A 26,599-nucleotide genomic window follows, 5' to 3' on the forward strand; every position below is an offset into this window, starting at 1 on the left:
ACTGCTTCTAAAACCCCGATCAGCGCTCTGGCTGAGAGACAGCTCGAGTACTGACCCAGCTAACTTACTGCACTGCTTTTAAAACCCCGATCAGCGCTCTTGTTGAGAGACAGCTCGAGTACTGTCCCAGCTTACTTACTGCGCTCCTGCACTGCTTCTAAAACCCCGATCAGCGCTCTTGTTGAGAGACAGCTCGAGTAGACCCAGCTTACTTACTGTGCTCCTGCACTGCTGCTAAAACCCCGATCAGCGCTCTTGTTGAGAGACAGCTCGAGTACTGACCCAGCTTACTTACTGTGCTCCTGCACTGCTTCTAAAACCCCTATCAGCGCTCTTGTTGAGAGACAGCTCGAGTACTGACCCAGCTTACTTACTGTGCTCCTGCACTGCTTCTAAAACCCCGATCAGCGCTCTTGTTGAGAGACAGCTCGAGTACTGACCCAGCTTACTTACTGTGCTCCTGCACTGCTTCTAAAACCCCGATCAGCGCTCTTGTTGAGAGACAGCTCGTGTACTGACCCAGCTTACTTACTGTGCTCCTGCACTGCTTCTAAAACCCTGATCAGCGCTCTTGTTGAGAGACAGCTCGAGTACTGACCCAGCTTACTTACTGTGCTCCTGCACTGCTTCTAAAACCCCGATCAGCGCTCTTGTTGAGAGACAGCTCGAGTACTGACCCAGCTAACTTACTGCACTGCTTTTAAAACCCCGATCAGCGCTCTTGTTGAGAGACAGCTCGAGTACTGACCCAGCTAACTTACTGCACTGCTTTTAAAACCCCGATCAGCGCTCTTGTTGAGAGACAGCTCGAGTACTGACCCAGCTTACTTACTGTGCTCCTGCACTGCTTCTAAAACCCCGATCAGCGCTCTTGTTGAGAGACAGCTCGAGTACTGTCCCAGCTTACTTACTGTGCTCCTGCACTGCTTCTAAAACCCCGATCAGCGCTCTTGTTGAGAGACAGCTCGAGTACTGACCCAGCTTACTTACTGTGCTCCTGCACTGCTTCTAAAACCCCGATCAGCGCTCTTGTTGAGAGACAGCTCGAGTACTGACCCAGCTTACTTACTGTGCTCCTGCACTGCTTCCAAAACCCCGATCAGCGCTCTTGTTGAGAGACAGCTCGAGTACTGACCCAGCTAACTTACTGCACTGCTTTTAAAACCCCGATCAGCGCTCTTGTTGAGAGACAGCTCGAGTACTGACCCAGCTAACTTACTGCACTGCTTTTAAAACCCCGATCAGCGCTCTTGTTGAGAGACAGCTCGAGTACTGACCCAGCTTACTTACTGTGCTCCTGCACTGCTTCTAAAACCCCGATCAGCGCTCTTGTTGAGAGACAGCTCGAGTACTGTCCCAGCTTACTTACTGTGCTCCTGCACTGCTTCTAAAACCCCGATCAGCGCTCTTGTTGAGAGACAGCTCGAGTACTGACCCAGCTTACTTACTGTGCTCCTGCATTACTCGTAAAACTTTGACCAACACTCTTGTCAAGACTAAGTCGAGAACTGAGCCAGTTGCTCCTGGAGTACGCTTAAGACTATTGTTAAATGGTAGCGGCAGTTTCAGTCGATATCTTCCAAGTATTTTGCCCGGCGATAATCGCCTCTCATACCACTCGATAATTTACCAATAAAAGAGGCAGGCGCCGGAGACTGGAAGGCAGGAAACAAGGTTTTATTCCGTCGGAGCAGAACACATCAGATCAGACAGCAAGGTATCGTCACGAGGTGCTCTAACTGCATCTCTGAGACCTGGTCTCTTATACACTGGTTTATTGCTTTATTACACATAGTACATTCTTGTGATTCCCTTGATGTGCGGGGAAATATCCCCTGAAGCCCCGGTTCAGATCCGATCCCACACATAGATACAGTAGAAGTTCTCACCCTACCCGCAGTGGGAGATGGCTATCGCGCAGCAGGGAATTCCGCTAATTCCCGGGGGTGTGTGCAACTGGCCGGGTCTCAGGGGGTAGGGGCTTTGATTCTACTGTAATCCCTTTGATGTGGGGTGTTTCCTTTACAGTAGGGGCAATAAACTGCATCCGCAGGGCTAGGTGATGGCCTGGGACCAGTTCGGTCAATGGGGCGCAGAGGAAGGGGGTTATCAAAGGAGAGGCATGACCATGTATGGGTTTGTCGGTCGGAAGTGGTTCCGTAGCAGGATCGCGCAGAAGGAGAGGGTTTATGGCCTGTATGAGAGAGCGGGGGTGGCCAGCGCGCGGGGGATGCTCGCAGCGCCAAGGGGACCGCGCTGGCGATTGACAATGAGTGGGGTGTCTAAAATGGCGGCCGTGCATTCGTTGTGCGTGACGCTGGGGAGAGGCAAGATGGCGCAGATGATGTTCAGTTTGCACGCTAAATTTCCACAGTCCTCCCTTTTAACATATCTCGCCAGCTTGCCTAGTTTGGATCTATCCCCATAATACCCCGTACCTCCACCTCGTTCAGAGCTTTCATCCGCTCGGTTTCAAAGTCCAAAGTCTTAGGGCAGATGCAGTTCATAAAAAGCGAACATAAAGGTGGCAGACACTGAATCCCCAAGCAACATCCACATAGTATCACAATGGGTATCAGGATAAATGAAAACAGCCTCCATCCCCAACCTTTAATAGTGTCCCAAAACCAACTCCCCAGCGACCATTCTTCTTGTTCTTGATGGACCTCTGCGGACAGTCTGTGGAGGTGTTCAATTGCTTTGTAGACTGAGGGTGAGTTATCCGGTACGTAGGTACAACAGCTGGACCCAATGATGCGGCATGCTCCTCCACGATCTGCTAGAACCACGTCTAGAACAAGGCGGTTCTGGAGAGCCACCAGGCGGACGGCCTGAAGCTCAGCGGTGTTGTTGGCGAGGGCGCCAGCTGTAATGTTCATTGCCGTTTCGACTGCCTGGGTTAAGTGGCGGATGGCACGGCTGTTTGCCATTGGACCCCAGAGAGGAACAAGGCCTTTGACTGCGTCCATGAACTGTGCTCTGGTGGAGTCGGCCTGAACAATGTCTTTGGCCCGTTTCTGTCGGTGATGGTTTGCTGGAGCCACATACGTCGGAGGAAGGACAAAGGCGATGTAGCAGGTGCCTCCCCAACCTTTCGGAAGCCAGGTATAGGCCTTAGTACCGCAGATGAAGTACATATTCGGGGAGGCAACAAAGGAGGGTGGGTCAACTGAGTCCAATGTTCGGGTGATGAGGCAGGAGCTGTGGCCCACCAGCTGTGCCCCCAGGCCTTCGAGGCATACAGACCCAGTGACGTTGATGACGGACAGGGCCACTGTTAGGGTGGCGGCCGTTCGTTTCCGGAGGTAGGAGAAGGTGGGTCTGGCTGGATTGTTGAACACTTGCATTTCAACTCGTTCTTTGGCAGGGATGTCCATGTGAAAGGAAGTGTTCGATCTCAGAGGGCAGAAGAGGGCAGAAGTTCTTCCAGTTTTGTTCAGCCAGAACCCATGGTAGAAGTGTGATATGGTTCTGCCGGAAGTGGCATTGTCCTTGTAGCTTTCTTGCAGGAGGATTAGCCAGGCGAGGCAGGAGCCATGGACAGAAAAAGGTGAAGGGATGAAAGGGATAGAGTGTCCAGTGGCATGTGGTAGCAGTCCACAGATCCAGCAATTAGTGGCGTTGGTAGCAAGATTGTGTTGGTGGAGCAACTGCACAAAGGAGTTATTCCAGAACTCCTTACGCCTTTCTCGGAGTTGGGGTGAAAGCGAGATCAGATGATGTTCTTTCGTGGTGGTAGGTTGAACGGTGGCCAGTAATGTCTTATGAGCGGGTGTGCTCTCCTCCATGATCCAGAAGGCGACCATGAGGAGAAGGCAAAAGAGAAGGGTAATGAAAAGTGCAATAGTCTTTAAGCTGTGCATTCGGTCAGTTTTTGGGTTTCTGTAGTGGATCTTCGGACGTCCGGTTGCTTCCATCATCTTCAAGAGACTCGGTAGCGGGCAGAACCACAGACTTTGTTTGGTTTCTCTCCTGGTGGCCTTTGGGGTGACTAGGCTACCGCTTTGAGATTCTCACTTAGCTTGTGGTCTGCTTAGCCGAAGTTCTCTCCTTTCGTCGTAAGTTATACCCTTCTTTGGATGGCACAGTGGGATCAGGATATCTTACTAACTCGAGTGTCTCTGTATCTGGGCAGCGGTTCAGGGATGGTCGATCTTTGTCCAGGAGTTCTTCTTGGGCGGTGATGCTGTTCAGGGTCGGTGATACCTTCTTGCAGTGGTGTGCATGCAGCCAATTGCGTTTCCCCTCCACTCGAAGAGCTGTTCGGGTGGTGATCAGGACTTGCAGGGGACCCGTCCACCGGGGCTCCAGACTCTTGGTGCGTTGGAAGTTACGCACTAAGACGAAATCGCCGGGTTGGATGTCGTGTCCCGGGCCCCTGGAAACATCGGGAATGGCGTGCAGCACCTGCTGATGGATAACAGACAATGTCTTAGTTAGGTTATACAAATAGTCAGACATGAGGACGTCCGGGACGTCGTGGATGGATGATGGTTTTGGTGCAGTCCAAAGGTTCATGGGCCGCCCGAAGACGACCTCGTAGGGGGTTAAGTGGTGTTTGGTGGGGGTGGAACGCATTGATAGCAATGCTAGCGGGAGAGCGTCTGGCCATCTTAGCCCTGTGGTGGCGACTATTTTTGCTATCTTAAGCTTCAACGTGGCATTGTGTCGCTCAACCAAGCCTGCAGATTGGGGATGGAAGACCGCGTGGAACTTCTGTTTTACCCCCAACCCTTTTAAGATGAGTTGGATAACTTCGGCTACGAAGTGGGGGCCATTGTCGCTCCACAAAATTCGACAAAGGCCGTATCGGGGGAAGAATTCCTTCAGTAGTACTTTTGCAGTAGTCATAGCGGTGTTGTCGTGGGTTGGGTAGGCTTCCACCCACTTGCTGAAGGCACACACAACGACAAGCACATACTTTAAACCTCGGCACCTTTCTAGCTGGACGTAGTCCATTTGTAGGACTTCAAAGGGGTGATTGGGGACCCCAAACCCTCCCCGGGGTACAGCAGTTCCTTTCCCAGGGTTGTGTTGGAGGCATACTAGGCATTGTTGGACCAGTCGTTTGGCTGAGTCTGGTATTCTGTCGTTGTGCCAGACTTTGGAGATGAGTTCGATCATGGGGGCAGACCCTATGTGTGCGGGGGAGTGTGCCATGGTCAGCATGGGGATCAAGTATGAGTCGGGTAGCAACCATTTGTTCGAGTCTTTAGTTCGCCAACAACCGTCATCGTCCTTCAATCCTACCCGGGCCCATTCAGTTAATTCGTGTGGTGTGCTGGCTAATTGGATATCCCTAATCGTTTCCCTAGCATCCTTCCAATTCTCAGTTTGTGACCTGGTCACGTACATGCGGGTCGTGGACCTATTCTCGGCTGTGGTTCGGGCAGTAACGTCAGCTAGTGCATTTCCCTGTCCTACAATGTCTGTCACCTTCTTGTGTGCCTGGCATTTGATCACAGCCAGCCGTGTGGGGAGGAGGACTGCTTCGGTCAGGGCAGAGACTAGATCTCCATGCAGGATGGGTGTGCCATGCGAGGTCAAGAATCCCCTCTCTTTCCATAAGAGCCCAAAGTGGTGAACTACCCCGAAGGCATACTGACTGTCTGTGTAAATGTTTGCGGTTGTCCCTGCTGCCAGGATGCAGGCTCGTGTGAGGGCAATAAGTTCAGCCGCCTGTGCGGATCGCTGGGTGATGCGGGCTGTCTCAACAACGGTTCGGGCCGTGGTGACTGCATAGGCAGCTGAGGTGGTGCCATCGGGGAGCTTGATACACGAGCCATCCACCCACAGTTCTCCGTCAGGGTTCGGGAAGGCAGTATCCCGGAGGTCAACCCTACTCTTGGTCTGTTCGTCGGTGAGGGTCACACAGTCATGTATAGGGGACGCATTAGGGTCAGTGTCAGGGAGAGGTAGTAGAGTGGCTGGATTCAGAGTGGTGCATCGTTTCAATGTGATGTGGGGTGCAAGCAGAGTCAGTTCGTACCCAGTCAGTCGTGCGCTAGTCAGGTGTTGAGTTTTGGTTTGGTTCAGGAGGGTATCAACAGCATGGGGCACCAATACAGTGAGGGGGTTCGAGAGCACGATCCCCTCACTTTGTCGGATAGAGACAGCAGCGGCGGCTACTGCTCGAAGGCAGGCGGGCAAGGCTCTGGCTACGGGGTCGAGAGTGGCAGAGAAGTAGGCACAAGGGCGTTGTTTAGGGCCTATGGACTGGGTTAGGACAGACAATGCGCATCCCTCCCTTTCGTGGGTGTACAGGGAGAAAGGTTTAGTGTAGTCTGGGGTTCCTAGGACTGGGGCTGAGCAGAGGGCGTCTCGTAATTCCTTGAAGGAGGATTGGCATTCGGGTGTCCATGGGAGGGGGAAGGGGGTATCTTTGGCCAGCAGGGAAAGCAGAGGTTTTACGATAAGACTGAAATTTGGCAACCACTGACGACAAAAGGAGGTGAGGCCCACTAGGGACCGCACTTGCTTCTGAGTTTTGGGAACAGGGGTTTCTAGGATGGTTTGAATTCGGTCAGGGGTAAGTTTCCTCCCATCTTTGGATAGTAGGTGGCCTAGATACGTTACTTGGGGCTGGCAGAATTGCAATTTCTTTCTGGAGACCTTGTGACCGTTCTCCGCAAGGAAGCGAAGGAGGTGAATGGTGGCCGTGACGGCAAGAGGGGTGGTGTCGGCCGCCAAAAGAATGTCATCGACGTACTGTATCAATGCCACTCCATCGGGTAGTTGGACTGCATCTAGCTGCCTCTTGAGGGCTTGGCTGTAAATACTGGGACTCTCAGTGTAGCCTTGGGGTGCCCTACAGAATCTGTACGAACGGGCTTTTAAGGTGAAGCCGAACAGGTAGCGGCTGTCTGGGTGGATGGGGATGGAAAAGAATGCGTTCTTGAGGTCAATAACAGTAAAGATGGTGGCGGTGGATGGAATCAGGGTGAGGATGGTGGTGATGTCTGAGACTACGGGGTACTGGGGTATGACTACTTTGTTAACCTCCCGCAAGTCAACAATGAAACGGTAGGCTTTCTCATCCCCCTCGCCTTGCTTCTTTACAATGGGTAGGATAGGGCTGTTGCAAACATTACTCACTACTTCTTCTACCACTCCTGCCTCGACCAGGGACTCGATGATTTCCACCAATGCCTTCTCGCCTTCGGGGGATATCCGATACTGAGGAAGTTTTGGGAGCACTGCGTCCGGTCGGACGGTTATGTGTACCGGGTCGATCACCATGCGCCCTACATCTGAGTCGGTTTTAGCCCATAGATGTGAAGGTAATGTGTCGAGTAGGGACATATCAGCATCGGTTATAGAGAGCATGTGCCGAGTGTGACAGGGTCTGAACAGATCTGGGTTATCGTGTAGGATGACTCGAACTCCGTCTGGGGAGCATCTGATAGTGGCTCGAAAATGTTTTAGCAAATCGAGTCCCATAATAGCATCGGGGGTGTTGGAGGAGAGCAGAAAGGTCGTGTCAGTGGTGTTATCTTCCAAGTCAAAGGGGATTGGTGCCGATAAGGGGTTAGTGGAGGGCGTTCCGTCAAAGCCTATTGAGGTTACGTGTGAGCCAGACAAGGGTGCCCTAGGAATCAGTCGTTTAGATAACGCACTACGTGTCGCCCCAGTATCTACCAGGAATGGAGATTTTGTGCCCAAGACCTTAGCGGTGACGTAAGGACCTTGCTGGTCAACACGGAGTTCGACTGGATCCCTCCCTTGCCCCTGGCGGTCCTATGCGAAGTCATGAGTGCTTTCATAGTCGGACTGCTGACACTGGTTTTGCCGGGGGCGATCAAAGGTGTTTGGTCTGCCTGGCCTGTCGTTGATGGTGTTGTTCGTGTGCCCTCGTCCCTGTTCTCTATTTCTGGGGTCATATGCTGCGTCTCTGGGGCCCCTATTCTTGTTCAATTCCAGAAGGACCGGGCACTGGGATTTCCAGTGTCCGAACCCTCTACAGAACGCACATTGATTTCCATCTAAGTCTCTCCGTCCGTTGTAGGGTGTAGGTGTATGGTCTCTAGGGGGTAGCTTTCTAGGGGCGGTTGGTTGGTAGTTCTCTTTCGGGGGTTCCCTTCCTATGGTCACCCCTTGCAACTGAGCTATCATCACCCTCTCCTTTAATTCCTTTTTCTTTTTCTCCGACGCCCTATCGTTCTCGTTTTTCTGGTTTTCGTAGTATTGGGCCATCTGGAGAATTGCTGCGGGTTTGGAGGCTGCCCAACTACTCTCGCTGGTCTGTAGTTTCTGGGAAACTTCTGGCGACAGACCCTTTACATAATTCTGGACAAAGAGGTGGTGTCCGGTTGCGGTGGTCATGTCTTGGCCACTGTAGTCGGAAAACACAGTCTCGAATCGGGAGAAGTATTCAGACACGTCTTCCTGGGGTTTCTGGCGGCAAGCCGTCACTATCGACCAGTCTACCTTTCTTTCAGGGATTAGAGTCTTCAGCTTTTGTACAATCTTATCTGGGAGCTCTAGGATGGCTTTCGGGGGTTTCTGTCCTGGTTCTCGCTGTTTATCTATGGTATCGAGTTGTACCCAGGTATATCCGAACGGCTCAGCGTGGTCAACTTTCCGGATTTGTTTCCACACATCAGCCGGCAGACATAGCCCAAAGAACAAGTCGATATCTGCTAACGTCATTATCGTTGAGCCTAAGGCTGTACCTAATTCAGTGTAGAAGGCAGTCGGGTTCTTTCTCAAGTCGGGTAGGGTCTTTCTAAAGGTCAAAATATCTTGCCGGTCCCACGGCTGGTAGACCCAGTTATATACAACCCTTCCCTTCGCATCTTGGTGGTTGATGTCGTCGTGTGTTCCCTGACCCCGTGGGGGGACCCAGTAGGGGGCAGCTTCTTTAATGGGCATCATGGCCTCGGCCCTTCCTCCCTGGGGCTTAGTTGCCATGGGGGTTTCCGTTGTGGTTGTCTGTCCATGTTCTTTAAGGTGTCGGTAGACCTCGAGTGTACGAGTGAAGAGGTTCGTTACATCGCCCTCTCTTTCTTCCCCAATGTCTACCTTCCTATATAGGGCCGCTAGGCCTTCGGGACCTTTATCGTGGTACCTATTCTCATATGTATTCAGGGTGCGATAACAGAGCCGTACGACGAAGTGTCGTCTGCGGCTGTCGGCATACGATTTATACACGTCCGTTATATACTCCTCACTTTCTTTTCGCTCCACCAGCGTCCCTACTATCTTGTCAATTCCTGCTCGTTCATCTTTAGTTAACCGATTCATTCTGGTGGACTCTTTCTTTCCTATCTCATGGTCGTCTAGCGTTGTAGTCGACGTTAGGTTCAGTACAAGAGGTTCAGCCGGCGCGGAGGCCGTGAGGGCCGAGGCCCCTGTACTGCTTTCGTTCGTGTTCGGGGGTTGTGGGTGTTGCACTACTGATTGGGAGGGTGCATACGGAGGGGGCATGTAAATGGTCGGGGGACCTAACAGTAATTCGTCATTCGTTTGCTGTCTGGAGGACAACACAGGGTAGAGCAAAGAAGGGGACCTAACAGCGTACTGGCCTGAGGTTTCGGGCTCCTGGCTTAGCTTAGTTTCCCTTCTCTCTTTTATGTCTTCTTCTAACTTTTTAGCGGCAAGGTGAGCTGCCTTTCGTAATTCCTTTTCTGCTTTTACTTCTTCCCTCTTTTTCCGTTGCGTCGCTTCTTTACGCCACATGCCAATACTGTCAAGCATAGTAGGCGTCGTCTTATTGCTACGCAGAGCTACTTCTAGCGCTTCTATCTTGCGATCGTCGAAGGATCCCATCAGTGGCCACTGACTTTCGGGCTCCTTCTTGGTATATTTATGCCACAGCTTGCTATAAGCCACGGCGACTAGTCCATATTTAGTGAACATGTCCTTATTAGGGGTGCCTTCCAGTGGAGCCGGGTGGTTCACCTCTAATAAGCGGTCCGGGCAGAACCAACTACCAATCAGTGGGGAGAAGATAGGCATGACGGGTTTCAACGGGGACAAAAGTCAGCACTACCTATCTTTTCACTGCTTGCAAAGACTAGACAGAATATCTCTATTCCTCGTTATTTGTAAGCAGAGAATACCTCCAAAGAACCAATATCGAACAACTAGTGTTCGGACAATCAATCAATCAATCAATGGGGAGATAAAGATAGGCACGACGGGTTTCAATGGGGACAAAAGTCTGCGTTACCTACCCTTCACTATTTGCAAAGACTAGACAGAATATTCCTATTCTACGTTATTTGCAAACAGAGAATATCTCAAAAAGCACTATTCTTCAAAACAATCAATGTTCGGACAATCAATCAATGGGGAGATAAAGATAGGCACGACGGGTTTCAACGGGGACAAAAGTCTGCGTTACCTACCCTTCACTATCTGCAAAGGGAGAGAGAGAGAGAGAGTATTTCTACTCCTCCCCGTTTGTAGACAGCGAATATCTCAAAAGAGAACAATCAATGAGCACAATCAATGAGCAATACTAGTATTCAATCAATCAATCAATTATTTCGCACTTTTGTCGTGTTTCACGACCTTACCCGGACCGCATGGACAGTTTCTCGTCTTCCGCCTCCAGCGCCCGATCGTCCTCTATTCTCCGTATTTGCCGCGGCACTCCTGATGGTTCCCAGTCAGGACCGTAGATCACTCGAGAGAGGTCTGCTCGGAACCAGTGAAGTTCGGATGATCGGCTGCCAGACGAGGGTCTATTGGGCAGGAGCTCTCCCGATCGTTGCAGTCGTTCACTCTGTCGTCGGGACCTCTCCCACTGGATCCACGTGTCGCTGATGGGCCCCACGTTTGGGACGCCAATTGTTAAATGGTAGCGGCAGTTTCAGTCGATATCTTCCAAGTATTTTGCCCGGCGATAATCGCCTCTCATACCACTCGATAATTTACCAATAAAAGAGGCAGGCGCCGGAGACTGGAAGGCAGGAAACAAGGTTTTATTCCGTCGGAGCAGAACACATCAGATCAGACAGCAAGGTATCGTCACGAGGTGCTCTAACTGCATCTCTGAGACCTGGTCTCTTATACACTGGTTTATTGCTTTATTACACATAGTACATTCTTGTGATTCCCTTGATGTGCGGGGAAATATCCCCTGAAGCCCCGGTTCAGATCCGATCCCACACATAGATACAGTAGAAGTTCTCACCCTACCCGCAGTGGGAGATGGCTATCGCGCAGCAGGGAATTCCGCTAATTCCCGGGGGTGTGTGCAACTGGCCGGGTCTCAGGGGGTAGGGGCTTTGATTCTACTGTAATCCCTTTGATGTGGGGTGTTTCCTTTACAGTAGGGGCAATAAACTGCATCCGCAGGGCTAGGTGATGGCCTGGGACCAGTTCGGTCAATGGGGCGCAGAGGAAGGGGGTTATCAAAGGAGAGGCATGACCATGTATGGGTTTGTCGGTCGGAAGTGGTTCCGTAGCAGGATCGCGCAGAAGGAGAGGGTTTATGGCCTGTATGAGAGAGCGGGGGTGGCCAGCGCGCGGGGGATGCTCGCAGCGCCAAGGGGACCGCGCTGGCGATTGACAATGAGTGGGGTGTCTAAAATGGCGGCCGTGCATTCGTTGTGCGTGACGCTGGGGAGAGGCAAGATGGCGCAGATGATGTTCAGTTTGCACGCTAAATTTCCACACTATGACCAATCAAGCTTGCTTACGAGCTCCCACGGTACCCCTAATTCTCCACTCAGAAGGCTCTCATTCATGCCCTCCAACATAAATCAAGTTCATTGCAAGCACACTCCTCAACCATCCAAGGCTCTAGCCATGTCCTTCCACAGACGCCAAGCATTGTGACTCTCGGCTAAATATTTTGTCAAACACATACTACTCATACTTGTACGTAAATCAGTCCCTGGCACATCACTGCCACCTCCAGTGACTCTTCCACACCAGGTCCCTTGTCCATGTTCAGAAAACCCCAATCTCCTAACATCCCGAAATCACCCGATGCTGTGAGCAGATTTCGATCCTTTTAACTACTTGGATCCTTTCTTCAGAATTGTCCCCAAAGTCATCTGCATTCAATGTGTGAACTCCTTGAGTTCATGCCGAGCCTGAAATGCCACACCCTCAAACAAGACAACACAGGAAGTAGTGCCTGCAGGGCACACAAACCTCATCACCTAGAGCCCTCTCACTGCTTGCCTGGTGCTTGCCACATTCCCTCCACCCTACGCAGATAGAAAGATGCCTATATAGTGTCTCTATCACTACATAAACATGCGTTGTGTGAAACGTAACAACTCCCCAACCATGTATCAACACCAAAGCCCTTTACAGCTACCCTCGTTCCACACTCGCCCCCGTATCACTAACATCCTCACCACGCTCTACAACGCAGGACAGCGTTTGGACAGTGTGATATCTTCTAGGTGACATGAAGTGATGGGCTTGTCCCTGATAGGGATCATTCTAGGGCCCAGGGGGGCTTGTACTGCCTTCTCGGGGTGCTGAAGCACCGCATGGCAGTGTCTGTGCCATGAGTACAGCAGCAAAAACAATGAGAATAATCTTGATAATAGTTAAGGTTCTCTGCTTTCACCTTTTACTGGTGTTTACATATAAATACAACCAGAAAACAATATTTTCCTTTATGCATTTATTTAAAAAACAAAAATACAGAAAAATGTTTTTTTACATTATACACCAAGCCGCCATTCAAGACTTCCTGTGGAAAAGGCAGCATGACGAGTTATGAAATATTCTTAACCATCTTTATGTGTGCAGTTGTTTGCTCTATAATACTAATATTTTCACATGAATGTCTTCTATACTATTTGGCTACTTACAGTGCTAAAACCTCTACAGTCATCAAAGTACAAGTGCACATTTTCTGTAAAATATATGAGGTAATGTACTAAGCACAACTTCCTTTAACGTCCAATAACATGGGAAAAATATAAATATGTATAAATACAGACATACAAATCCAAGAAATAAATACCATAAAATCGGAAGCCCTAATAATAGATATATTTTTAGTAGCAGTTAACACAGAGGTTGTTGTTTCTAAGCACTGTAAATAACAAGAGTTTCTATCACCCAGTTCTACTGCACCATACAAGAAAAAAATACATAGGTGGCACATCCTTTTCTTTTCAAGCACCCAAACTATGGAACTCTTTACACCCAAACATAAGATCCACCAATAACTAACTTATCTTCAGAAGACTACTCAACAGTTGGCTCTTCCTCAGATAACCACCATACTCAAACATAAATATACAGCATATCCCTGGGTATACAAGTAGTTATTTGGATTATATATGTGTACCTAGGTATGTGCATTCCTTTGTATAAATGCGTATAATAATCTTGTTTATAAATATATACATGTTCATTAATTCTGCTTCACAAATGTGCGTATTACTTGTGGTTATATTGTTCTATGTTTAACATGCATAAAGGTCACTGCATACATAAGTACATTGTATAATAACTGTTCACCTACAATTGCTTCACTATTGTGGGGGGAATATATATATGTATATAAATAAATTAGCTTAAAGTACAGCAACACTTGAAAGTCTGAGTTTATTTAATACAACTTAAATCTAGATATATTACCTTACTTATACATGCATACCTTGAGCCCCCAAATAACCCATTCTAGGCTCTTTCCGACACTACCCCTCCCTTGCATCATCTCAAACCTCTTAACTATTCAGATCTCCCAAACAAGCCTTTCTAAACTCTTCCCTCTGACTCTTCCCCCCTTACTCATCCCAAACCTTCTCCTGCTGCTATGATCTCCAAATAAACACCTTCTGGACCCTTCCATCTTCTATCCCTCCACTATCCTTTTCAATCCAACTCACAGACTCACAAATCCACCGCTCAAATTAATTTCATATTTCCCTATACTAATTCACCACTGATCCTGTTAGGGTTCCGGAGTAGCGTGCTACTTGTCGAAAATCACTTTGATGCCTCATCAGGTGTACCAAGCAGTGTCATAACATAGGCTCCCGCAGGGGGGGAGGGGGGGGGGCAAGCTCAAGGGGGCCTCCCTCAGCCCTTGCTGGAGAGCTCCTGACTGACTCTGGAAGGGGCCCCTCCATGTACTTTGCAGTGGGGGGTCCTCAACTTTTATTATGCCATAGTTTCATATCGCAATATGAACGCAAGACCCTCCCTTTTCACCCACACAACAGACTCACATGTCCACCGCTCAAATCAATTTATCTGTACTAATTCACCACTAACCCTTTTTGGATACTGGAGTAGCGTACTACTCGCCGAAAAGCGCTTCGACGCCTCGTCAAGGGTAGTAAGCGCTATATAAAATGCAATTACAATTCCTCTCTCTATCGGCCGTGGATAGTTGGCTGTGACCTCCAAGTTCTATCAGACATCAGTGGCAAAGGTTTAAGTCGATAAAACACCCGCGCCCGAACAGACTCCAATCATGTCTGTCCTTATCCTGCCTGCTCCGTCTCAACGCGGCCTCTGCCTTCACCCTTCTTTACCCTGGTCCATTGCTCCGCTTTCTTTCTTAGCCTTCCAGGGGCTGTTTTTGGCTCCGCCAGGTCTGACACTCCAATAATGTTCAGCTATCCGTGACACCCGCCCACGCCTCTGAAGAAGCGCAGGCAGATATAAAAGTGCGCGCAGAAGTCGCACTGGGCCTGCTCTGCTGCCTGCGACAGGCTAGGTGCGGCTCAGCCCACACAGCATCAATGATGGATTGGGCCGTGGGCCTGTGACGTGGAGCCGAACGTAGCGAGAACAAAGCGCGAGGACGGCTCGAAGCCCTAAAAACATGGCACTTGCATTCTGGGGGGGGGGTCGCACAGCACACCTCAACTCTGCTGCGAAAAGAGGGACCTCCAGGTAGGACAGAAGGGTACCTTCCTTGCAAGTGTTGGGCCCTAGACCCAGGCCGGCCTGTAACTGGGAGTACTTGCACAGGAGTGTAGAGAGCACGTGTCAGCTCTCAAGCTAGGCTCAGTGCTTGGATGTGCTGCTGCTAGACGTTTATTTGGACGTTTTTCATTTGGTCCAAGAAACAAGCATTGACAAAGTCAATAGGTCGGGCGTTAGCAGGCAGCCTTTTAGCTTTGCCAAAGCCTGATTTGTTTCGCAAACAACTTTTGTAAAACGTAATTGTTCGGGCAGCTGCCAATCCTTGCGAATATAGAAAAAGAGCATACAAATAATGTATTTTATTCTCAAAAAGCACCCATTGCAGTTATAGCCATAATCATGAAGGGAAGTACTTTGCGTGCAGCTGTGCTCTTGTGAAAGAGCAGAATTCTGTCATTCACAGTAAAGTTAGCCAATGGCTGAAGTGGGCTGACCCCCTTTAAAACCAGGACTGCATTCTCCTTCCTATTAGAGATAGCAGCATCTTACCACAGTTAGGTAGAACACAAATGGGATATGTACTGTGAAAACGACCAATATGCAATATGAATTTTGCCATAAACCCAAATTGTGAGCATTGAAACACGTCAGTTCAAACCCCAGATGTAATTAAAATAACATACAGCTATAGTCCAGCTTTCTTTTAAGAAACTCCAGAAGTGCAATAAATTAACACACTATCATATGAATTCTCCAGGGAAAACCAGTTGGTAAAAAGAAAGGTAAAAGCCTGTTTTCCCCTGAAATTGATACGCATTTTATGCCCTTCAACAGACTTGTTTTTCACACTGTCTGTTGGCGCTGGCATGAACATTGTGACGTGACAACCCAATTTTAATACAAACTACCGGTGAGTAGTTTATCATGTTCTCATTAGAGGGGAGTAGTGACGTCACAACTAGACTGTCAGACCCTCATAGTACAGTAGGGATTCTGTGTTCTAATAATAGTGCGCAGTGACACAATCAAAATGCAACAAACGAGCTTAGGAATCCTGTTCTAATAATGGGAGTACTGATGCCACAACTAGAGTGTAATAAACCATTACGTTGAGTAGTGACGTCATGTTCTACTAACAGGAAAGTAGTGATGTCACAACTAGACCAATCAAGGATCACAGCAGAACAGTTGTATTATGTTCTAATAATGGGTAATTGTGCCTAGTGCTATCACCTGCAAAGTAGTGATGTCACAACTAGACAAACAATCACGGTAGAGTAGTGATCAGGCGCGCAACACCCATTGGGCTCACCGGGCTTCAGCCCCCCCCGTCGTGTGTGTCAGCCCGGCTGAGACAGCTTCGCGGGCTGGCGTCCGTCTAATTGCTGCCGCACCCGAGTACTTCACAGGTCTTTAAAAGACCATTTACTCGGTAATGAGGTTTTTGTTGTGGTTTCACCCCTGCTTATAGCCACTCTGCCTATGGCTCGAAGACTTAGCCCCCCCCGAAATATTTTTCAGCCCCCCCCGAAATTTGCCTCTAGTTGCCTGCCTGGTAGTGATGTCATGTTCTAATACAAGGTAACTAACGATGTCATGTTTCTATTATCGGAGAGTAAGTAAGTAGTGAGGTCACAACTAGACTAACACTGTAACAAACAATCACGGTAGAGTAGTGATGCAATGTTCTAAAACAAACTGACTGGCGATGTCATGTTTGTATTATCGGAGAGTAAGTAAGTAGTGAGGTCTCAACTAGACTGTAACAAACAATCACGGTAGAGTAGTGATGTCATGTTCTAATACAAGCTGACTGGCGATGTCATGTTTCTGTTATTGGAGAGTAAGTAAGCAGTGAGGTCACAACTGGAGTGTAACAAACAATCACGGTAGAGTAGTGATGCCATGTTCTAATACAAGCTGACTGGCGATGTCATGTTTGTATTATCGGAGAGTAAGTAAGTAGTGAGGTCTCAACTAGACTGTAACAAACAATCACGGTAGAGTAGTGATGCCATGTTCTAATACAAGGTGACTAGCGATGTCATGTTTCTGTTATTGGAGAGTAAGTAAGCAGTGAGGTCACAACTGGAGTGTAACAAACAATCACGGTAGAGTAGTGATGCCATGTTCTAATACAAGGTGACTGGCGATGTCATGTTTGTATTATCGGAGAGTAAGTAAGTAGTGAGGTCTCAACTAGACTGTAACAAACATTCACGGTAGAGTAGTGATGCCATGTTCTAATACAAGCTGACTGGCGATGTCATGTTTGTATTATCGGAGAGTAAGTAAGTAGTGAGGTCTCAACTAGACTGTAACAAACAATCACGGTAGAGTAGTGATGTCATGTTCTAATACAAGCTGACTGGCGATGTCATGTTTCTGTTATTGGAGAGTAAGTAAGCAGTGAGGTCACAACTAGAGTGTAACAAACAATCACGGTAGAGTAGTGATGCCATGTTCTAATACAAGCTGACTGGCGATGTCATGTTTGTATTATCGGAGAGTAAGTAAGTAGTGAGGTCTCAACTAGACTGTAACAAACAATCACGGTAGAGTAGTGATGCCATGTTCTAATACAAGGTGACTAGCGATGTCATGTTTCTGTTATTGGAGAGTAAGTAAGCAGTGAGGTCACAACTGGAGTGTAACAAACAATCACGGTAGAGTAGTGATGCCATGTTCTAATACAAGGTGACTGGCGATGTCATGTTTGTATTATCGGAGAGTAAGTAAGTAGTGAGGTCTCAACTAGACTGTAACAAACAATCATGGTAGAGTAGTGATGCCATGTTCTAATAGAAGGTGACTAGCGATGTCATGTTTCTGTTATTGGAGAGTAAGTAAGCAGTGAGGTCACAACTGGAGTGTAACAAACAATCACGGTAGAGTAGTGATGCCATGTTCTAATACAAGGTGACTGGCGATGTCATGTTTGTATTATCGGAGAGTAAGTAAGTAGTGAGGTCTCAACTAGACTGTAACAAACAATCATGGTAGAGTAGTGATGCCATGTTCTAATAGAAGGTGACTAGCGATGTCATGGTCCTATATCAGAGAGTAAGTAGTGAGGTCACAACTATACTAACAAACAATCACGGTAGAGTAGTGATGTCATGTTCTAATAGAGAAGGTGACTGGTGATGTCATGGTCCTATATCAGAGAGTAAGTAGTGAGGTCACAACTAGAGTGTAACAAACAATCACGGTAGAGTAGTGATGCCATGTTCTAACCCAAGGTGACTAGCGATGTCATGTTTCTGTAATCGGAGAGTTATTAGTGCGGCCACAACTGGACCGATGCACAAGAGAAGTGATCTCAAGCTCTAATAACAGGTGAAATAGTGGTTTTAGAACTAGCGACTACTAAATGATCACAGTAGAGTATTATTTTATATTGCTGGCACTTTAATGGACTTGTTTATCTAACTAAAGTATTTTTCATATTCCAAAGTCAGTAGAGTAGCCGCATCAAGTTTCCATAACCTGTGGGTAGGGATGCCACAGGCCGCTTGTACTGTGCTTTACAATGCTATGGAACACTTTTCTACAGGTCGGATCCCGGAAGACGTCGAGCATGCATGCAAAGAGCACCCTGGTTTTAAAGATAGGTATGTTAGGTATGCTATGGTATGTCAGGGGGCGCTAGGGGTGTCAGGCCTGCTGGCAGGCAGCGGTGCCAGGACTAGAGAGGCGCCGGCTGGGCAGAGTCAGTCTGTCCCCGAGCGGCTCCGATCCCGGAGCTGGCTCGAGGGCTCTGGCGCCCGGCCCAATCCGCGACGCTTGTTCACAGGGTCCATGTGCTACCAGCACCAGCAAAAAATGTGCGACACCGAAAAATAGCATTCTCTCGGGAGAGCATATCTACGACTCGTACTCTCCCATAGGGATACCGCGGTGCTGGTACTCTGCCTTCATGAGAAAGAGGTTCTGGGAACCTTTTTTGAGGACACCGGGGTGCGGGTGCTCTCTCCGGACGATAAAGAGGTGCTGGTACTCTCTCCGGAGGATACCGAGGTGGTGGTACTCTCTCCGGAGGATACCGAGGTGGTGGTACTCTCTCTGGAGAATACAGAGGTGTTGGTACTGTCTCTGGAGGATAACGAGGTGCTGGTACTCTCTCTGGAGGATACCGAGGTGCTGGTACTCTCTCTGGAGGATACAGAGGTGCTAGTACTCTCTCCGCAGGATGCCCAGGTGGTGGTGTTCTCCCCGGAGGATACCGAGGTGCTGGTACTTTCTCTGGAGGATACCGAGGTGGTGGTACTCTCTCCGGAGGATAACGAGGTGGTGATACTCTCTCCGGAGGATACCAAGGGGGTGGTACTCTCTCCAGAGAATACAGTGGTATTGGTACTGTCTCTGGAGGATAACAAGGTGCTGGTACTCTCTCTCCGGAGTATAACGAGGTGCTGGTACTCTCTCTGAAGGATACAGAGATGCTGGTTCTCTCTCCGGAGAATACAGTGGTGTTGGTACTCTCTCTCCGGAGTATAACAAGGTACTGGTACTCTCTCTGAAGGATACAGAGGTGCTAGTACTCTCTCTATGGAGGATACCGAGGTGTTGGTACTCTCTCTGGAGAATACAGAGGGGCTGGTACTCTCTCCGGAAGATACCAAGGTACTGGTACTCTCTCCGGAGGATACCGAGGTGTTGGTACTCTATCTGGAGAATACAGAGGGGCTGGTGCTCTCTCCGGAGGATACCGAGGTGCTGGTACTCTCTCCGGAGGATACTGAGGTGCTGGTACTGTCCCTGGAGGATAACAAGGTGTTGGTACTCTATCTGGAGAATGCAGAAGGGCTGGTACTCTCTCCGGAGGATACCGAGGTGCTGGTACTCTCTCTGGAGGATACCGAGGTGTTGGTACTCTATCTGGCGAATACAGAGGGGCTGGTACTCTCTCCGGAGGATACCGAGGTGCTGGTACTCTCTCCGGAGGATACCGAGGTGCTGGTACTGTCCCTGGAGGATAACAAGGTGCTGGTACTCTATCTGGAGAATACAGTGGTGTTGGTACTGTCTCTGGAGGATAACAAGATGCTGGTACACTCTCTCCGGAGTATAACGAGGTGCTGGTACTCTCTCTGAAGGATACAGAGGTGTTGGTACTCTATCTGGAGAATACAAAGGGGCTGGTACTCTCTCCGGAGGATACCGAGGTGCTGGTACTCTCTCTGGAGGATATTGGAGTGCTGGTACTCACTCTGGAGGATACCAAGGTGCTGGTACTCTATCTGGAGAATACAGAGGTGTTGGTACTGTCTCTGGAGGATAATGAGGTGCTGGTACTCTCTCTCCGGAGGATATCGAGGTTCTGGTACTCTCTCTGGAGGATATTGAGGTGCAGGTACTCTCTCTGGAGGATATTGAGGTGCTGGTACTCTCTCTGGAGGGTACCAAGGTTCGGGTACTCTCTCCGGAGGATACCGAGATGCTGGTACTCTCTCTGGAGAATACAGTGGTGTTGGTACTGTCTCTGGAGGATAACGAGGTGCTGGTACTCTCTCTGGAGGATATTGAGGTGTGGGTACTCTCTCTGGAGGCTATCAAGGTGCTGGTACTCTATCTGGAGAATACAAAGGTGTTGGTACGGTCTCTGGAGGATAACAAGGTGATAGTACTCTCTCTCTGAAGGATAGTGAGGTGCTGGTACTCTCACTGGTGGATATTGAGGTACTGGTACTCTCTCTGGAGGATCCTGAGGTGCTGGTACTCTATCTGGAGGATACAGAGGTGCTAGTACTCTCTCCAGAGAATACTTAGATGCTGGTACTTTCCCCAGAGGATACTGAGGTCCTGGTACTCTCACCGGAGGATACCGAGTTGCTGGTACTCTCTACGGAGAATACAGAGGTGCTAGTACTCTTCCAGAGACTACAGAGGTGCTGGTACTCTCTCCTGGGATATTGAGGGTCTGGTACTCTCTCCTGAGGATACCGAAGTGCTGGTACTCTCTCCAGAGGATACCGAGGTGCTGGTACTCTCTTTGGAGAATACAGATGTGCTGGTACTCTCTCTGGAGGATACTGAGGTGTCATTACTCTCTCCGGAGGATACTGAGATGCTGGTACTCTCTCCGGAGAATATTGAGGTTCTGGTATTGTCTCCGGAGAATATAGAGTTGCTGGTACTCTCTCTCCGGAGGATACTGCGGTGCTGGTAATCTCTCCAGAGGATACTGAAGTGTTGTCACTCTCTCTGGAGGATACCGAGGTACTGGTATCCCTCCAGAGGACACTGAGATGCTGGTACTCTTTATGGAGGATACCAAGTTGCTGGTACTCTCCCCTAGGGGTACCAAGGTTTTGGTACTCACCCGTAGGGATACCGAGTCGCTGGTATTCCACCTTCAGAATAAAGAGACTATGGTACTTCCTCCTCAGAATACTGAACTACTAGTACTCTCTCCGGGAGATACCGAGCAGCTGGTACTCTCTCTGGAGGGAAACAGCCAGAACACTGCAGCCTCAGCCACACGTGTTCCGACTACGCAAGTGCTACTATGCTTGCCTTAACCATGCATATGCCTTAACCATGCATACGCCTGGTTACCGCAGTGTGCGGTCTAGCTACTGGCTGCAGCCCAGCAGAACTCGGAAGCAAGAAGACCTCGGATGAGGAAGTGGAGGATATGGTGAGGTTAGTGGGGCTGGGGTCGAGTTTTGGGGTAGTTTGTATTGGTTGAGGGCGTTAGGGTAGTTTCCAAGGCTGGGGGGCAGGTAGTCTTCAGGGCTGGAGGGGCGGTCAGGGTAGTTTTCAGGGCTGGAGGGCTTGTTGGGGTAGTTTTCAGGGCTGATGGGGTCAGGCTGGAAGGGCCGGGGGTTGGGGTAGTTTTTTTAATTAGGGGTTAGGGTGTCAGGCCTCAGGGGAATGGGTAGTCAGTGTCGTTTTTAGGGCTAAAGGGGGGGTCTGGGTAGTTTTTTTTAAATTAGAGGTTAGGATTTTCAGCCTAAGGGCTGTGGAAGGAGTTGGGGTAGTTTTGGGGACAACGTGGGATGGGAGGGGGAAGGTTTTGAGCCTCAGAACAGGGGGTGGGGCAGGTAGGGGGTATGTAGCTTCGGGCAAGGGTAGAGGCTCATAGTAGTGGCGAACTTAGCCACGCATACCCCTTTACCTCATGCCTTTATAACAAAATTGCGTGGTGAAGGAGTGCGTGGTTAAGACGCATTCATGGTTCGGGCTGCCTGGTAGAGCCAAGCGTGGTTTAGCCATCTGTGCATCTATCATACAACCCTCTCTGGAGGATACCGAAGTGCTGATACCCTCTCTGGAGGATACCAAAGTGCTGATACCCTCTCTGGAGGATACCGAAGTGCTGGTACTCTCTCCGGAGGATGCAGTGGTGAGGGTGCTCTTTCCTAAGGATAGGGAGGTGCAGGTACTCTCTCTAGAGCATGGGTACTCACATGCATTTTCCTGGGGGCCATTAAGTTTGGTCTATGGCGTGATCAAGGGCTGCAAGCAGGGGGTGTAAAGTGGGAGTAGGGGAAGCAAAGCATGTATATGTAGTAGCTGTCTTTAAAAATAAATGTGTTCATAAAGTTAAGGTCCTAGTTACTTCTTTTCCCTAACTGCAATTAACCTTTGAATAAATGTTAGCTGTATATTTAAAAATGTTTTCCATGTTAGTGCTGTGTCGATAAAAGGGCAGCCCAGTGCTGCTGTTGCCCCGTGGGCCGCATTTAGAGGTCAGGAGGGCTGCATGCGGCCCCCAGGCGGTACTTTGAGTATCACTGCTCCAGAGGATACTGAGTGGCTGGTACTCTCTTCGGAGAATACAGAAGTACTCTCACTTTTAAGGATACAGATGTGCCTGTACTCTGCCTTCATGACACAAAGATGTTGGTACTCCCTCCCGAGAATGCAGATATGCTGTGCTGACACTATCACTTACTAAGTGGATGTGCCGGTACTCTGCCTTCACGACCCAAAGAGGCTGATACTCTCTCCTGAGGATGCAGAAGTGCTTGCACACTCACTTAAGTATACAGCGGTGCTAGTATCCTGCCTTTGGTACACAAAGAGGTTGATACTCTCTCCTGAGGATGCAGACGTGCTTGCACACTCACTTAAGGATACAGCTGTGCTAGTATCCTGCCTTTGGTACACAAAGAGGCTGATACTCTCTCCTGAGGATGCAGAAGTGCTTGCACACTCACTTAAAGATACAGCTGTGCTAGTATCCTGCCTTTGGTACACAAAGAGGTTGATACTATCTCCTGAGGATGCAGAAGTGCTTGCACACTCACTTAAGTATACAGCGGTGCTAGTATCCTGCCTTTGGTACACAAAGAGGCTGATACTCTCTCCTGAGGATGCAGAAGTGCTTGCACACTCACTTAAGTATACAGCTGTGCTAGTATCCTGCCTTTGGTACACAAAGATGCTGATGCTCTCTCCTGAGGATGCAGAAGTGCTTGCACACTCACTTAAGGATACAGATGTGCTAGTATCCTGCCTTTGGTGCACAAAGAGGCTGATACTCTCTCCTGAGGATGCAGAAGTGCTTGCACACTCACTTACGGATACAGCGGTGCTAGTATCCTGCCTTTGGTACACAAAGAGGCTGATACTCTCTCCTGAGGATGCAGAAGTGCTTGCACACTCACTTAAGTATACAGCGGTGCTAGTATCCTGCCTTTGGTACACAAAGAGGTTGATACTCTCTCCTGAGGATGCAGAAGTGCTTGCACACTCACTTAAGGATACAGCTGTGCTAGTATCCTGCCTTTGGTACACAAAGAGGCTGATACTCTCTCCTGAGGATGCAGAAGTGCTTGCACACTCACTTAAGGATACAGCTGTGCTAGTATCCTGCCTTTGGTACACAAAGATGCTGAAGCTCTCTCCTGAGGATCCAGAGAATACAGAGGGTACAGATATGATGGTACTCTTTTCGGATGATACTGTGGTACTGGTACCTTTGCCTCAGTATGCAGGGGTGCCCGTGCTGCACCCCGAGGAAACAAAGATGCTGGCGCTCTCCTTTTCAGTAGCAGAGCCGAAGCCATTCCAGTATTCCTTTCTCTCGAGTATATCAAAGGTCTGCTCCTGCCCCTTGAGGGTAAAGATGAGTTGGTGGTTGCCTCTCCTCGTGTATTAAGAAGTGCTGGTACCCTTATCCACTCAAGTAGTAAGAAGTGCTGGTGCTGTGCTCGAGTACCAACAAGTTCTGGAGCTCTTGTCTTCTTCAATCTTAAGATGTACTGGCGCGTTCCTTTCATGGAGCATGCAAACCGTGCCGTCCCACTCCTTTGGAAAAGAAATATGCGGGTGCTCCCCGCGTTCGAATCCATCTTCAGAATAAGAAAGTGTTGGTACTCTCGACTATAGAATGGACCTGTACTGTCATCCTCTCGTATGGAACAATGAAGTACCGGTACACTTCAACTGGGAGTAAACTGAGAATAAAGTCGTGCGTGTACTACCTACTTCACAATTGTACTCTCCCTTTTAAATAAATACATCCCCTTTAGAAGTGCTGGCACTCTCGCCATTGGAATAAAGGAATAAAACAGTGCCGAGGCGCCCCGCTCCCCCACACCCCAGAGTATAAAGAAGTGCTCACACTCTCCTCTTGAGAAGGGATGGGTACCGGTACTCTTTGTATAAACAAGGGCCCGTACTCTGATCCCCTCTAGAAGTGCTGGCACTCTCGCCATTAGAATAAAACAGTTCCGAAGCGCCCCCCTTCGTGTAAAGAAGTGCTCACACTCTCTCCCCTGAGTAGTGCGTTTCTTCCTCTTGAGAAGAAACAGGTACCGGTACTCCTATAGAAATGCTGTCCTGGGAGTACTGAGACGCGGTGAACATGTATGTAAACACCACGAGCGAGCCCCGTCAGTCGGTCACTAGGGGTACGCGTGAGGTGGTGTGGGTGCAAAGCGAGGTAGTGGATAGACTACTCGGGGTACTCCCCATCCCCTGCCACCTGTCCCACTCCCCGTTATATCCGCCCTCCCCCACCAACATACAGAGTGACACAGAAACCTACTCACCCACAGCAAAGCCCAGGAGCAGGAAGAGAAGCCCCGGGGCGGGGAGCCCCCAGCCTCCCCCAGCAGCCATCAGCTCGACCTCCACACCGGGCTCCTATTTTCTGCCAAATCCCAAAAAAGAGGGTGGGGTAGAATCCGCTCCTCGATATTAAAGACACAATATATAAATAGGTGTGTGGTGTAAGTCCGTGTGCGCCTCGTGCCGCTTCCCTAGCTCGGCTGCTGCCTGCTGGCCGCTTGCGCCATCTTACAGACCAGCAATCCGTCAGCAGCATCCCCGGCTCGGCTGCCAGAGAGGGCGACGAGGAATCGCCCTCCCCCACCTTTCCCCTCACTCATTCCCTCCACCTCCCTCCCTCCCTCGCGCCACTCCCCCTCCCCCTCTCCTTCTCCCTCGCTATTCTCCCACACACCCCCTTCCCGATACCTCACCCTATTCCTCCTTTTACCGTTCTTCACCCTTTCCGTGGCTCCGTCCTCCCTTCACCCCGTCCTCCCATCACCCCTCCGCCATCCCTCTTTATTCCTCGCTTCAATTACTGACTTCCCACCGCCCTGTCGTTCGACTTCCCTCTCCACGTTTTCTCTTTTCCTCACCCTCTTTCATCCTCTCTCTGTTTCCTTCCACCTTTCTCTGCCTACACTCCACCTCCCCCCCCCCCCCTCCCCCCTCAGTCCTCCGGAGGCCCTTCGGGGAAACAAAAGAGCAGCCCTTTTATAACTAGACATTAGGAGGAAAGCGTGAGATGCCCCTTCACTTTGAACTGGAGGAGGGGGGTGTCCATTTCAAGGGGGTTTAATGTTAGCCTTAGAATGCCCCCCCCCCCTCCCTCCTCAAGGGAGGAGCGCGCTGCTCTCTCGGCCCCATGCCTTGACTTTATGCCTCCAATAAAACACCCAAAGAATCGGCACTAATCCAGAAATAGAGCAGGTTATAGGGTGACAATGTTGTATATCCCACCCGCAATTTACTTACTAGATGATAGAAGCTTATGGCATTTTCTGCTTTGTCCCCTCTAATTCCCTCCCTCCCCCCTTTGTTTTGATGTGTGATCCGGAGCCTACTCTTCAACACAAAATACCAATTTTCAAGACGTATGTTTAGCATGTCGCATGGTACACACACATCTCCACACGTGTTGGAGTTATGATCCTTCTATTGTTGTAAAGAAGATATAGACATGTGATTCTTATAGTGCCACATACTGTCCTATGAATCTTGTGGGCGCTGTATGCAATGTTTATGTTATCACTGATATTTTCCATGGATGGGGAGTTGGGTTTCTAAATTGTACTCTTTATTTCTCATGTTGTTGCTGTTGATAGAACCAGTGTGTGCGAATTTTTTGTGATAAAGTGTCAGTTGTATTTTTATTTTTTTGGACAGTATTTGTTGCTTTCGAGGTGCCAGGTGCGGCGGACATGAATAACCCAGTTGTAGAAAGCAGGCCAGACGCATTCCGCTTTATTGAAGTATATTTATATTGTAGAGAGGACGTCGCAACAAGACATGTAAAATGAAAGAACGCCGCGCGTGAGAATTAATGCGGCGTGTGTTTAACATAATCCGTGGGTGGGGGCAAGCAGGCACTGCAGGAAGACTGTGCATTAGAACACCTCACAACTAGGCCCGCTGGGGCAAGCAGGCACTGCAGGAAGACCGTGCATTAGAACACCTCACAACTAGGCACGCTGGGGCAAGCAGGCACTGCAGGAAGACCGTGCATTAGATACCTCACAACTAGGCACGCTGGGGCAAGCAGGCACTGCAGGAAGACTGTGCATTAGAACAC

The 26,599-nt window shown here is 49.4% G+C and overlaps 1 protein-coding gene across 1 annotated transcript in view; it reads right to left on the bottom strand.

Annotated features, from left to right (window-relative positions):
- IGDCC3 (immunoglobulin superfamily DCC subclass member 3) overlaps positions 1 to 25,087 on the bottom strand; it is a 406,359-nt gene extending 381,272 nt beyond the window's left edge. Inside the window, exon 1 of the mRNA XM_085644584.1 lies at positions 24,807 to 25,087. Coding sequence (XP_085500710.1) covers positions 24,807 to 24,876 — 70 coding nt within the window. The 5' untranslated portion in view covers positions 24,877 to 25,087. The remainder of the gene's footprint in view (positions 1 to 24,806) is intronic.
- Positions 25,088 to 26,599: the final 1,512 nt, after the last annotated feature.

The sequence above is a fragment of the Triturus cristatus genome, chromosome 3_1 (genome assembly GCF_964204655.1).
Source record: "Triturus cristatus chromosome 3_1, aTriCri1.1, whole genome shotgun sequence".
Taxonomy (NCBI): domain Eukaryota; kingdom Metazoa; phylum Chordata; class Amphibia; order Caudata; family Salamandridae; genus Triturus; species Triturus cristatus.